The 14012-nt window shown below is 46.9% G+C and overlaps 1 protein-coding gene across 6 annotated transcripts in view; it reads right to left on the reverse strand.

The window, feature by feature from the left end:
- FBRSL1 (fibrosin like 1) overlaps positions 1-14012 on the reverse strand; it is a 1300479-nt gene that overhangs the window by 12174 nt on the left and 1274293 nt on the right. For all 6 annotated transcript variants that reach the window (XM_085635474.1, XM_085635477.1, XM_085635475.1 and 3 more), the window contains 6 exons: positions 12218-12268; positions 11375-11461; positions 9969-10040; positions 6717-6746; positions 6388-6459; positions 5363-5495 (listed from right to left, as the gene is read on the reverse strand). In XM_085635474.1, coding sequence (XP_085491600.1) covers positions 5363-5495; positions 6388-6459; positions 6717-6746; positions 9969-10040; positions 11375-11461; positions 12218-12268 — 445 coding nt within the window. The remainder of the gene's footprint in view (positions 1-5362; positions 5496-6387; positions 6460-6716; positions 6747-9968; positions 10041-11374; positions 11462-12217; positions 12269-14012) is intronic.

Raw genomic sequence — 14012 nt, forward strand, 5'->3', positions numbered from 1 at the left:
AACTAAGAGGCAAGTCGGGAGTCATGTCGCCCCTAGATATGGCTAGATTTCTATTCTATATGGAGCAAACGTTTAGTCTATTAAATCAAACAAAACAGTTTTGTGTACAGCAGACCTTCTGAACTGCATATGTGAAGGTTCGCTCACATGTGGTTATGAAAAAAATGGTGGCTCAGTGAATTGAAATACTTGCCCACATCATTTGAAACAATTTTATGGGTGAAGAGCATTACAATTAGGTTGAGTAGATTATTTAAGCCACTAGACCTGCAGGTCGAGTAACATTTTTATGTTTTTTCGAGGCCCGAGTGGTAATGTGAAATGGGGTCCAGTGATGTGGTGCCATACATAAAGAGGATACGAATGTTTGGTCCTTAAACCGGCAGTGGAAGAGAACTCCGTAGCTGAAGAGCAGGGCTGCAAACCCCCTGTGGCCTGCAGGTACACACAGTTCTCAACCAAATGAGCCGGCTTCCTGACTTAGCCTCAGAGAACTCCATCTTCAAGACCAGCTCTCTTCTAACTTCAGGAGCTCAGACCATTGGGTGATAGTTGAAAGCTCGCTGCTGAGACGTACACGGGCCGTGAGCACGAATTCTGGCAAGGCCGACTCAACCGTCCATGGGAGGTAATCGGAGTACAATAAAAGAGGGTAAAATTAACTTCTGATATTTACAGTGACTGAAAATGGCAGAGGTGTGATATTCAGCGCTCATCATAAAACAAGCTATTACTATTATAAATTCTCTTCCAAGATCATCCCCTCATTTTGCTGCTGCATTGAGGAATCACTTCTGTGTGCAGTCAAAAACTCCAAAGTAGAACTAACAACCACAGGGGGATTTGATGCCTCAGAAAGAACCAAACTCACTTCTGCTTGTGGTAGAGGAGGGATGCAACAGGAAACACGGTTGATAAACTGGGTGAGGAGCTTATATACTGCTTGACCAACACTACTGCAGACCTGCACCTGTGCGGTCAGCCATCTCCATGAAAGTGCCTGGAACAATGACAATTAGGGAGGCAGCAAGATGGGGCTTGTTTAAGAATTAAGGGGCTTGTTTAAGAGCGAGGGGGCTCAAAGTGGACCCCAACAATCTGTTCACACAATAAAGGTCAGTAGAACAGGCACCACTGTGTTGGATTTACAAGAAAGCGAGTTACTTACAGTGCTTCGAAGCACAAAGCTGGTGGCAACAAGCACTACATAAACACAGTATTACTATTTTTTTCCCATCAATTGATTATTTTTCTGGGCAAAGATGTGAATTCACAAGAATGGGTGGTGTAAAATCTGTTCTGGCACTCATAGTGCCAGCTGTGACTATTTCTAAATAGGATACAGCTCTTGCCACCATGCAATGGACTTAAGTGCACAAACCCTTAATCTATCCTGAATCCAGGGGGGTGCGTAATGGATGGAGATGCTGCAGGTCTCGACAGCTTACAAACTCCTCCAAGCACCAGGCAGCTGATAAAGCCGAAAATATATAATAAGACGACCAGCCACCTCTCGCGAGCCTGTCAGGTAGTTATTAAGTATGGCCACTGCCAGCCAAGCCGGCATCTGTCTCGCAGACAGCAGGTGCGCGATAAGGGCCATCTCTGGGACTAACAAGGATGCTCGTCGGGGGCGCTGACGCGCACCGGCGGCGCACTTGTTCGATAAGGTGAGAGGGATGCCGGTGATATGGAAGGCTCCAGGTGTAGCCATCTCTCAGCGGCGGTGTGCTCTGCAGCCCCCAGATAGTATCCTGCTCCCCGGTGCACTTGGGTAGCCAGGGTGATTAATCGGCACAGACGGCGCGCGGCCACCAATCTCCGCCAGATACGAAGGATGCAATTCATTTGCCTTCTTTAATATCCGTCTGCTCAGGGGCTGGTGGCGGACTTATGCACTGTGGAACCAAGAGTCCCGAGTGTGGCGCACACTCCCCGCTTGACGACACAGTGTGATCTCTGCCAATCACGGTCTCCCTACCCCTTTTCTGGAGATGCAGTACTGAGTGCTGTATGAGGAACAGGGCGTCTGTACGGACGGCACCACAGAAAAAACCCAAAATGGAGAATACGAGAACATCAGGCTGATGACCAGGTCCTTCGGTGCCGCCGCAAAACATCCGCTGAAATTAGACATCAAAACCAAGTGGAAAACGGAAGAATGGCCAAGGAAACCGCACATGAAGACAGGGAAAGCGGCAGTGATACTGGTGAGTGGAGGAAGCAGGGGACGTTTAGTAAAGGAAGGAGTCATTTGTACTTCGGGCCAGACAGGCCTTTAATTCCACCGGGCATTTCCCCAGTGGGCGGGAGCCCTCTGAGGCTGGTTTTGAAAGCCCAGGGCTGTTTCTGGTGCCTCTAACACTCTCCCCAGCTCCTCTAAGGTAATTGCAGCAGGTACAGGGGGGTTCCAAGATAGAGAGAAAGAGAAAGGGATCAGAGAGAGATATAGACAGCAGAGAAGGAGAGCAAGGGAGAGAGAGAGAAAGTAAACAGCTGGAGAGGAGAGGGAGGATGGATGGAAGCCGGTATAGGCAGGGCCACTGGAATTATGTGATTCTCCTGTGTGTTATCGCATAAGTATGGATTTGCCGCTTATTCCATCATCTGCTGTATAATCTTTAGATTTTAACAAAACAAATTTGCCTCTAGCTCAAACAGATCAAAAGTTACTAAAAACATAGCAACACGTGCTCCTGCGCACTGGCAGGCTCGGCGCAGAGATTGCCTGGTCATCTTTCAGCTGCTTATTGCTGTATTTGGGTGTTAAATTGGAGCTAATCAGATCAAATCATTTCCCAGGCAGTCTTACCACGTGTTAAAATGACAAAACGAATGCTAAAGAATGTGCTGCACTATGCATCATATGCTGCCTTTTCTTGCTGCATTACTGAGCCAACCTTGCAGCAAAATGTGGTTCTCATCTGCCGCATAACTCCAGTGTCACGAGTATAGGCAAAGGTAGAGCTACTACTGCATAGGTGTGCATAGAGGTATTTGGGTGAAGATGCTTCTGTACAGATATAGTTAGAGGTTTTTCAGTACAGGTAAGGGTGATATACTATAGCCTTAGAGCCCGACGTAGCTGGCTCTATCGGCTATTAAAGGCCCGCTCCAGTATTAAAGGCCTGAGCCGAAAGGGAGGGTCTTTAACAAAGCAGCGGCTCTTTAAAGGCCAGTAGAGCCCGCTATGGAGGGCTCTAAGGTTATTAGAACATTCCACCCCTAGAGGGCAGAATGTTCTAATCTGTAAAGCAAAGGCCACAGCAACAGCTGTGAACAACCATTGGGAGGTTGGCGCTGCGGGCTTCTTTCGGCCATTAGAAGCCCGCAGCGCTCGATTGTATTCAATGGAGCGCTCAACAATCCAATGTTCCAATAGGGTAGAGATGGGGAAGAGAACGGGGTAATGAAAAGAAAATACAATTGTGAAGTGGGTGGGGGAGAGGAGGAGCTGAGAGGGGTGTGGGCCCATGAAATAAGTTGCTAAAAAGAGACCAGACTAGTTGGAGTAACACAGGGGTGTGGGCCACCCCACTCCCTGAACGAGGCAAGGGGACCAAGTGAGCTTGAAAAAAACTGCAGAGGATTTTTCCAACATGAGACAGACGGATTTGACATCCGAGGAAAGCTATTCACAAGGAAAAATTCAAGGGAAAATGTCTGCTGAGGAAGTGTTTCCAGAACAGGTTTCCTCCAGGACATTTTAATTTGATGTCACATAAAACGTCACTCATCGCCCCCACTTGGCCAAGCGACAACGTCATTTTATCTTGGGTGGAGAAGGGAGTGAAGTGATATTCCAGGTTTCAATTATCAGCAGATATTGTTTCTGACCATGGCACACTCCCCAAACTACCCCAACTCTTCAAGCGTGACGACACTCCAGCGCTCTCCTGACTTGTGCTCTGATCCTCGACACAAAGCACATGTATGAATGAATATTATTTTTCACGTGGAGAATTTGGTAGTAAAATGCTACCAATTTCACGACTAATCCATTCTAGCTTTCCACCATTTAAAATAAGGCTGATTGGTAAATCCAGAAGTGTTAGGTTTGGGAAACTAGAAGATTGATCCTGGTGCGAGCTGCCTTTTGATTGGCTGTAACTGTATATAATAAATGTTGTACTGCGCTATTCTTTAATTGATATCTGTATTCTGCCGGATATGAAATGCAGTTTGTTTTCTCGATATTTCCTTAATAAGAATCAATCACTGCCAATAATAGATATCCTATCACTGATGTGTGCGTAGATGAGGCCACAAGTACATCACTCTTCTAGGCGCCCCTCCCTCCAAGGGGGCAGGCCTATCTCATGCTGTGGTGGGACTTTCCTGTAGGGTCCTTAATGTCCTCCAACCACCCTGGCCTACTGTATCCCTTCTTCTGGCTTTTACCACCTTAATGCCAACGAGGCACTGCTGCGCCTTCCTCAAAGACGCCATCTTCATGAGCCAGTGACCCATCATTGCGTCACAACCCCCTGCTGACGCAGGATGTTGACGAGTGATAAACAGACCGTTCCACCTGACCTCCGCTGACCCTTCTGCCTGCTACCGCCCTCTGAACATCATCATCTAATGGAGCCACCCAGCTCCAAGATGGCAGAACACTCTCGCTCCAGTCCTGGGTTTGCCAGCCACACACTAAAGCGTTCTGGGGGTTGTAGTCTTTGCTTCTTCTGATCCAATCAGACTAACACACGTGGCAACAATGATTAGAACAGAAACGCTACGGGCTGGAGACAAGGTGTCCTGAAGATATGGGGCGAGGAGCCAACACTACCTGCCAGATACACCTCAAACTCCGGTGACTAATAACTGTATTGATAACTCAATCCATCGCCAAACTATTGCAAACCCCTTTTTACCAAGTTGAGGCGAATGTGGGGAAAAATGCAGGCTACTAACAGAGGGTGTGCGAGTTGTGCCTGTGTGTGCTACGTATTTTAATGTGTGTGGGTGTGAGTTCCTTCGTACTTACATTTTTTACAAGAAACAAGGTAGAACGCTGGAATCCTTTACAGAAATAGACTCCGGCAGCTGTGTCAGGAAGGGAGATTCAGGGCTCTCTAGGTCAAAAATCGCATAGCTGCTGTCTGCCAGTGTGATCTGCGGCATGTCTGTGTACTGGTGCATGCCCCATGGCTGCTGAGAAAGGGCCCTCTTCACTGTCCCTGCACGTACCCGAATGCTGCTGATGACACGCGTGACCGGTGGCATTCCGCCTCGTATTGCTTCATTGGCATGTTGAGGAGGAGGAGGTTTGGGAAGTGGGTTCAACAAAACTACCAGAGGGAACACACTCTCTTTCACACACGCACACGCACACACACACACACACGCACGCTTCTCTTACCAGTGCTGGAGAACAAGGGCCGGGCCAGGTCGTGTGTATAGGTGAACCCCGGGAAGACTCCGGGGGCGGGCGGCCTGCTGAACAGGTCCAGTTTACCACAGATGTCCAGTTTATGGGGGTCCATCTGCATTTGCTTGAAGGGGAGAAAAAAAGATACATTCACATCTTGACTTTCATCTAAAAATGAAGATACAGGTATCACAGTTGGCAGACGTTTTTCTTGGGTGAACTGACAATCAAGGGCACGTGACAAGTGGTCTGCACGGGGGTGGTGGTGGGCTGCACCCATCCACCCCACCTACATCCAAGTAACATATACCGGAAGGAGCTTTCAGCACCGAGACAAGCAGCGCGGGGGCTGCCTGGCTGCCAGTCGGAAATCAGGGTCCTTTAAAGACCCTTACTTCCGGGGTACTCTAAGCACCTCAAAAAGGTCATGTTTTTCATCAGCATGTGTGCAATGGACAGTCTGACATATGCCCCCAAAGTCATTAACTGGTCTTGTCCTAAACCTCGGGGCAGGAAATGATATAACTCAATGCCCTAAACCGTAGGCAGACCACTATATGCCATCCCTGCCCTAAACCATGAGCAGATCACTATATGCCCACCCTGCCCAAACCGTGGGCAAACCACTGTATAACAGCCCCTACCCCCACGCCCATCCTAAACCACGCACAGAAAACTATAGGCCCTCCCTCCCTGCCCTAAACCATGGGCAGACAATATGGCCACCCTTCCCCGAACAGAGGTCGTGTCATGTATGCCCTGAGCATCTCACTTAATGCCGCCCGTGCCCTATACCATGGGCAAACCATACATGCCCTCTCTGCGCACAATAACTATATGCCCCGTCCACACTAAGCGATGGCCACACCACTATATGACTCCCGCCATCTTGTCGAAGTTTCTGATGCCACTACTGTGGAGCTCAACTTAACTTTGAGGTAGCTGGCATCTAAGGGACAGAGTAGGGGACTAGCCACTACAACCCGTCACCACAAAGGCCAGGCCCCCACGGTTACCTTCATTTTCTGCTGGTGGTGGTAAATCTGCCAGGCTATCTGCACGTGCACCGCACACCACTTCCCCGGTTTCTGCAACACAAAGAAAGCCACAGCAAACAGGGCCATGAGTGTTCGTCACAAGCGCGTGCAAGACATTTATCACCAATAGTCGAGAAATAACTAGTATATTTCTGGCCGTCATCGACTCTTCCGAACCACTTTTAAAAGATTTGATATACTAGTCTATTATATAGGTTTTAAAAACTCTTTAGAGCAAGAGGTTGGGGAGGGCATGGAGAGATCTATATTAATGAGGCATGAAACACATTTGGAAATTGTCAACTTACTCTAACAGATGACCGGTATGGATCCGTTACCTATAAGAAATAAAAATATGAAAATCAATTTACTCTTTACTAAAACATCACCAACAGCCTCACATTTTAGGACCGGTTATAAAAAAAAAATATATATATATATATATATTTGATATTCCAAAATTCTAGATAATCAGTTCTTTGAGATGGGATTGTGAAAGGCCGGGGACTCCTCTGAGCATGCAAAAGATTGGAAAGGGGGGGGGGGGGGGGGGGGTGTCACTAAAACATCTAGAAGTTTTTGTTTGTGGTCTCGGAATGCATGATCCTACAATGCTTTCACCAATGACACCATCTACTTTTTTCAACACTTCTTGGCGCTAGTTCAACTTTAGAAGAATGTTGATGGTTTCAGGCAAGTAGGATGGCTTCCTATTGGGGGGGGGAAGGGGGGAGCTAGATATATTGCAACTTGCAACCTGATCCTGAAGCAGGCGATCCCTGCTGGTGAATGAGTATTTTTGCCTCCATTGGTAACCTCCCTAAGTGTGTCTTACACTCTTATTATCCCAGTTTTCCACTCTTCCACCTACAACCACTAACGTCTAGGAATGGGAGATCATCCCTGGCGGATCCATGGCAGGGGTGACATGGCCTCCCTCGATGTAGTTATACCTATCACCCTTAAAGGGGCCTTCCAGAGAAAGAAAAAACACCAGTTCCCTTGACTCAAACTTGCACTAAAAAGATTCACCACAAATAAGGAATACCAGAAGTTCCACTTGTTTGAAGGTAAGTGGGTGGGTTTAACATTCTAGAACGCTCATTTATTTGATGGTAAGTGGGTGGGTTTTACATTCTAGAACGCTCCTTTATTTGATGGTAAGTGGGTGGGTTTTACATTCTAGAACGCTCCTTTATTTGATGGTAAGTGGGTGGGTTTTACATTCTAGAACACTCCTTTATTTGATGGTAAGTGGGTGGGTTTAACATTCTAGAACGCTCATTTATTTGATGGTAAGTGGGTGGGTTTTACATTCTAGAACGCTCCTTTATTTGATGGTAAGTGGGTGGGTTTTACATTCTAGAACGCTCCTTTATTTGATGGTAAGTGGGTGGGTTTTACATTCTAGAACACTCCTTTATTTGATGGTAAGTGGGTGGGTTTTACATTCTAGAACGCTCCTTTATTTGATGGTAAGTGGGTGGGTTTTACAATCTAGAGCGCTCCATTATTTGATGGTAAGTGGGTAGGTTTTACATTCTAGAACGCTCCTTTATTTGATGGTAAGTGGGTGGGTTTTACATTCCAAAACACTTCTTTATTTGATGGTAAGTGGGTGGGTTTTACATTCTAGAACGCTCCTTTATTTGATGGTAAGTGGGTGGGTTTTACAATCTAGAGCGCTCCTTTATTTGATGGTAAGTGCGTGGGTTTTACATTCTAGAATGCTCCTTTATTTGATGGTAAGTGGGTGGGTTTTACATTCTAGAACGCTCCTTTATTTGATGGTAAGTGGGTGGGTTTTACAATCAGAGCGCTCCTTTATTTGATGGTAAGTGGGTGGGTTTTAGAATCTAGAGCGCTCCTTTATTTGATGGTAAGTGGGTGGGTTTTACAATCTAGAGCGCTCCTTTATTTGATGGTAAGTGGGTGGCTTTACATTCTAGAACGCTCCTTTATTTGATGGTAAGTGGGTGGGTTTTACATTCTAGAACGCTCCTTTATTTGATGGTAAGTGGTTGGGTTTTAGATTCCGGAACACCCTTTTGTTTGATGGTAAGTGGTTGGGTTTTAGATTCCGGAACGCCCCTTTGTTTTTGTGGTAAGAGGTTAAATACATAAGAGACTCTTTGTTCGATAGTAAGAGGTTGAGTTTTAGCTTGTAGAACGTTCTCGTCTGGGTTTTAGAATCCAGAACTTACTTCTTTTGACAGCAAGCGGTTGTGTTTTACATACGAAAGACACTCCCTTTGATGGTAAGTGGTTGGGTTTTAGATTCCAGAACACCCTTTTATTTGATGGTAAGTGGTTGGGTTTTAAATTATATAACGCGCCTTTGTTTTTGTGGTAAGAGGTTGGGTTTTAAATTGCAGAACATACTTTTGTTCGATAGTAGGCAGTTGAGTTTTAGCTTCTAGAACGTTCTCTTGTTCGATGGCAAGTGGTTGTGTTTTAGAGTCCAGAACTTATTTTTGTTTGATAGCAAGCGCTTGTGTTTGAGATACAAAAGAGAGACTTGCTTTGACAGTAAGTGGTTGGGTATTAGTTACCCATATGCCCCATTATTTGATGTTAAGTGGTTAAGTTCCAGAATGTACTTCTGCTTGATAGTAAGCGGTTGGGCTTTAGCTGATAGAACATACTTTTGTTCAGTTGTAATTGGTTGGGTTTTATATAAGTAAGAGAACGTTTGTTTGATGGTACGTGGTTGGGTTTTAGATTGCAGAACGTACTTTTGCTCGATAGTATGTGGTTGAGTTTTGGATACGAGAGAGATACTTTGTTTGATAGTAAAGTGTTGAGTTTTAGATTCTTAAATGCCTCTTTATTTGATGGTTAGTGGTTGGGTTTTAGATTCCAGAACGTACTTTTGTTTGGTGGTAATTGGTTTGATTTTAGAATCCAGAATGTACTTTTGTTCGATAGTAAGTGGTTGAGCTTTAGCTTCTAGAATGTTCTATTGTTTGATGGCAAGTGTTTGAGTTTTAGAATCCAGAACTTACTTTTGTTTGATAGCAAGCGGTTGTGTTTGAGATAAGAAAGAGACCATTTGTTTGATGCTAAGTGGTTGGGTTTTAGATTCTTAAATGTCCCTTTATTTGAGGTTAAGTGGCTGGGTTTTAGATTCCAGAACATACTTCTTTTTGATAGTAAGGGGTTGGGTTTTAGCTGTTAGAACATACTTTTGGTTGGGTTTTAGATTTCATAATGTACTTTTGATTGATGGTAAGTGGTTTTTAGATTCAAGAGAGTCCCTTTGCTTGATGCTTACTAGTTGGGTTCTAGATCCCAAAGAGACCCTTTGTTTGAGGACCTCTGGCTGGTTATGGATTCAGCAATGCTTGTTTGTTTAAGGTCGGGTTGTGTTTTGAGACTTAATGACATCATTCACTGATTGACCCCTTAATTGTTAAAGTAAACTTAATGATAGTGAAAGTGTTGGGATCTGAAATTTAGAGAAAGAAGTCAGGTCTTGGTAGCAAAAGGCGTGATTCAATGTTCTAGGTGGAACTCGGTGGGCAGCACCAGGGTTGGTGAGCGAAAGCCATGCCACGTACCCCGGGTGTCTTCTGCAGGAGGCTGTGGTGAACGGCGCCCGCCCGCCCTGCCACGTCGATGGGGTTTGAGGTCTGGAAAGAAAGGACAAAGGGGTGTTAAGAGGGGTTCTATGGTCGCAGGTGCGTGAGACTCACAGAGAGTGATTAACATGAGGTCACAAATGGAAGAGGCCGTGCACACCAAAACTTCTCTCACAGAACACAGATTCCGATAATGCAGCGGAACCTGAGACCACAACACAATTACAGGTACCCGAGAATGGGACATCACCCGAGGAAACTGATGACATCACGCCAAGGGACAAATTACAGAAGGGACCACAGATGTTTGTGCGGCCCCTTCCATAATACCCACTGTGGGGGACACATTTGTGGATTATACAATGTCAAAGCCCCACAAAGTTCGGAGACTCATTTGCATTTCAGTATGGTGCTAAGAAAGTGAAAAAATTACTTTATACCATATCACGTGCTGCCAGGGCAGTCCTTGCCCTCTCCTCGAAGGCAGGCTGCGACTGGCAGTGAAAGAGGACGACGCTGTGTGCGCTCTCCAGCGCAGGCGCAGACTGCGAGTTTGATTCTATACTAGGCTGAGTATATGCCCTTTGTTGTAACTGGGCACACGTGTGGTCTGTTCCTGGAGCGTCCAATGAGGGGGAACCTTTGCACAAAACATGATTGCGAACCTGGGTTGATAAAACTGAATCAGTGACCTGGATCTATGACATGTCACCCCCGCCCCCCACATGCACCCTGGATCTATGACATGCCCCCCAAATGCTCCCTGGATCTATGACATGCCCCCCACATGCACCCTGGATCTATGACATGCCACCCCCGCCCCCACATGCACCCTGGATCTATGACATGCCCCCCAAATGCTCCCTGGATCTATGACATGCCACCCCCGCCCCCACATGCACCCTGGATCTATGACATGTCACTCCCCGCCCCCCCCCCACATGCACCCTGTATCTATGACATGTCCTCCCCACATGCACCCTGGATCTATGACATGTCCCCCCCACATGAACCCTGGATCTATGACATGTTCCCCCCCGCCCCCACATGCACCCGGGACTCCTTTGCAGCAGGTACTTGAGGCTGTGGCACTGATCTGGCTACCCTGAACTGCGACAGCATCTGAGGTAGTAGGGACGTGACGTCACTCCATTATCGTGAAACTATGACATCACTCAAGAACTCCAGCCTCTGATGTTATTGCAAGAAACTGACATTGCACTCTGCCCTGCTGTCATTTTAAAACACGCCTCAAGCTGTCACAGACAACAAAGAAGAAAAACAACAACATGTTGCACCAAACATAACACAGAAGAGAAAAATGTATCGCACAGACGATCGCCTGCCTTCAAGATCGGTAAGAATGGCAGGGAGCCAGCACTCACCTTGGGTTGAAAGGCTCCCTGAAGTGACCCGAAGGGGCCTGAGTGGGGCAGCATGGGGGGCATCGTTGGAGGGTACGACGGGAAGAACTAGAGATGGAAGGAAAAAGAGAACGCAAGTCAGGCGCAGTACCAGAAGATGCCAGAGGGGGCGGGCTATCCGGAAATGCAAATATCCAGCCAATGCCTTAAGGGCAGCTGCAGCGTCATATACACATGCCAGGCTCTGCCACTCTTGGGCAGTCCTTTCGGAAGCAGTGGCTGGTCGAGTCACCTCCCTGTGTCACTATAGGTCAGCCCAGATCAGGATACAGGCAGAGCACTATGCAGGCAGAAGAAGCACATGATGCACACAAAAGTACTGATGAAAGGGATTTAGATATTCCCAGGAAAACACATGGCAAAATGACTGCTGGTAGATTCTTTTCGGTAGCAACCATAATCTAGAATCACTTAGTAGTTCTGGTAGAAATTTTCTATTTGAAAGCATTTAATTCTACATTTACTAATTTGCTTCCGGAAATAATCTACAGATTTCGTGACATGTTGCTTCATTTGACCTCTAATGACATCCAGAGTTGACCCAAGGAACAGGAAAAAGGTGAAAATTATAAAAAGCAAAAAAGGATTTCAGAGCCCTGTCGACTTCTGTTGCTGGTGCCCCCTTCATGGAAGGAAAGACACGGGGGTACCGTATGAATGAGCGTAGGCAAGCATGTTGGCTGACGCAACCACTGATGAGAAGGGAACAAGTAAAATACATAAAGCACAAGAGAAGTGAACAAGGACAACACAGCACTAAGCAAACTCAGGAAAACAGGAGGCCATAAGGAAGAGTGTACTTACGTTGGAATGTCGGTAGAAAGAGCTGTCCAACTTGGGGGTGTACTTGTCGAACTAGAATGAGAAGAAAACAAAGAATAAGGGACACACCTACATAGTGTTACGCGTTTGCACACACAAAACATAGCACCCCCATCTAGAGGCAAAGGGCGCCATTTTAAGCTTGGTGGACGTGCCACCAGACCCCATGGGTGGCGGATGACCCGTGTCTGCTAACAGGGTCCTGACCATCTACCCACATTTTGTGACAGAACTTCAGCCAAAAAGGCTCCCGTCAACACTGCGGAGCACTTCCGGCAAAAATATGGACGACGGGCAGGCTGCCGGGTTATGGTGGAGTTGTTCGGCAATGTTTTTGTTTCACACAAACCACTGAAGTAGCAATTTCTGTGAAGTGCCGCCATGCTGATATTTTTACCCTTCCTGGGAGGGACATGCCTCGCAGGAACAAATCAAACCAGCGTCAGAGGGCGCGCCGGCGCGCCGGCACGCCATAAGTAGGGCAGGCCTTCCGAGGTTCAGAGGCGGGTGGTCCTTTAGCTGATGGGTCGCCAGAGACGAGTCAGAGGGCAGAACCGGCCGAGTCTGTGAATCAGAAACCAAACGGTTTGCTCATTTCTAAATGGGGACGCATGAACAACAGGTGGCACCAGGAGAGCTTACCGTCTTTTGACCGGTGAGCTGCGGTACATGGTCTCCCATGCAAGCGGCCCACACCGCCAACTTCAGAAGCTGGTACCTGTAGTGTGCACCATGGTTCTCGCCTTCAAGAGGTCCACCTGGAAACAGGTGGTGAGGAATGGAGATGGCGCTTAGCAGCAGCCTGGGGTGCCTGGCAGCTGTTGGCACCTGATATTCACTTCACAGGTACGTAACACCCCAGAACCATCTTGCAATGGGGACAAACAAAGATGTTGGCAACAGGCACCCGAGAATTTATCCTACAGCGACCTTTTCTGTGTTGATCCAATAATGTTTTGTCAATTTAAATGATAGAAAATGCATTTAGGACCAACAAAGAGACAAGTAGCCTTTAGAAAAATATAACTCCAAACTCGTCACTCGAACGTTGACCGTTCCAATGGTGTAATCTACGAAGGTCTCTGACAACTGTTGTACAACTGTAGTAGTCAAATCTTACGTCAACCTTACGTCGACTTCTTATATAGCCTTATAGCCCGCCGTAGCGGGCTATACCGGCTGTTAAAGGCCTGCTGCAGCGTTAAAGGCTCGAGCCGAAGGCGAGGGACTTTAACAAAGCAGAGGGACTTTAAAAGCCGGAATAGCCCTGCTACGAAGGGCTATAAGGCTATTAGAACATTCTGCCACTAGAGGGCAGAATGTTCTAACAAAACAAAGCCTTCAGGGAGCGCGAGGGGATTGAAATCCCCTCAGGCTCCCTGAAGTCTTTGTTCACAGCCAGAGCTGTGAACAAAGACACATTGGAATGTTGGAGCTCCGGGCTTCTACCAGCCATTATAAGCCTGGAGCGCTCCATTGTTTTCAATGGAGCTCCCAACATTCCAAAGTTCTAATATAGCCTTATAGCCCGCCGTAGCGGGCTATACCAGCTATTAAAGGCCCGAGCCGAAGGCGAGGGACTTTAGCAAAGCAGAGGGACTTTAAAAGCCGGTATAGCCCTGCTACGAAGGGCTATAAGGCTATTAGAACATTCTGCCACTAGAGGGCAGAATGTTCTAACAAATAAAACGAATCCTTCAGGGAGCGCGAGGGGATTCAAATCCCCTCAGGCTCCCTGAAGCCTTTGTTCACAGCCAGAGCAGTGAACAAAGACACA

The sequence above is a fragment of the Triturus cristatus genome, chromosome 11, assembly GCF_964204655.1.
Source record: "Triturus cristatus chromosome 11, aTriCri1.1, whole genome shotgun sequence".
NCBI lineage: Eukaryota > Metazoa > Chordata > Amphibia > Caudata > Salamandridae > Triturus > Triturus cristatus.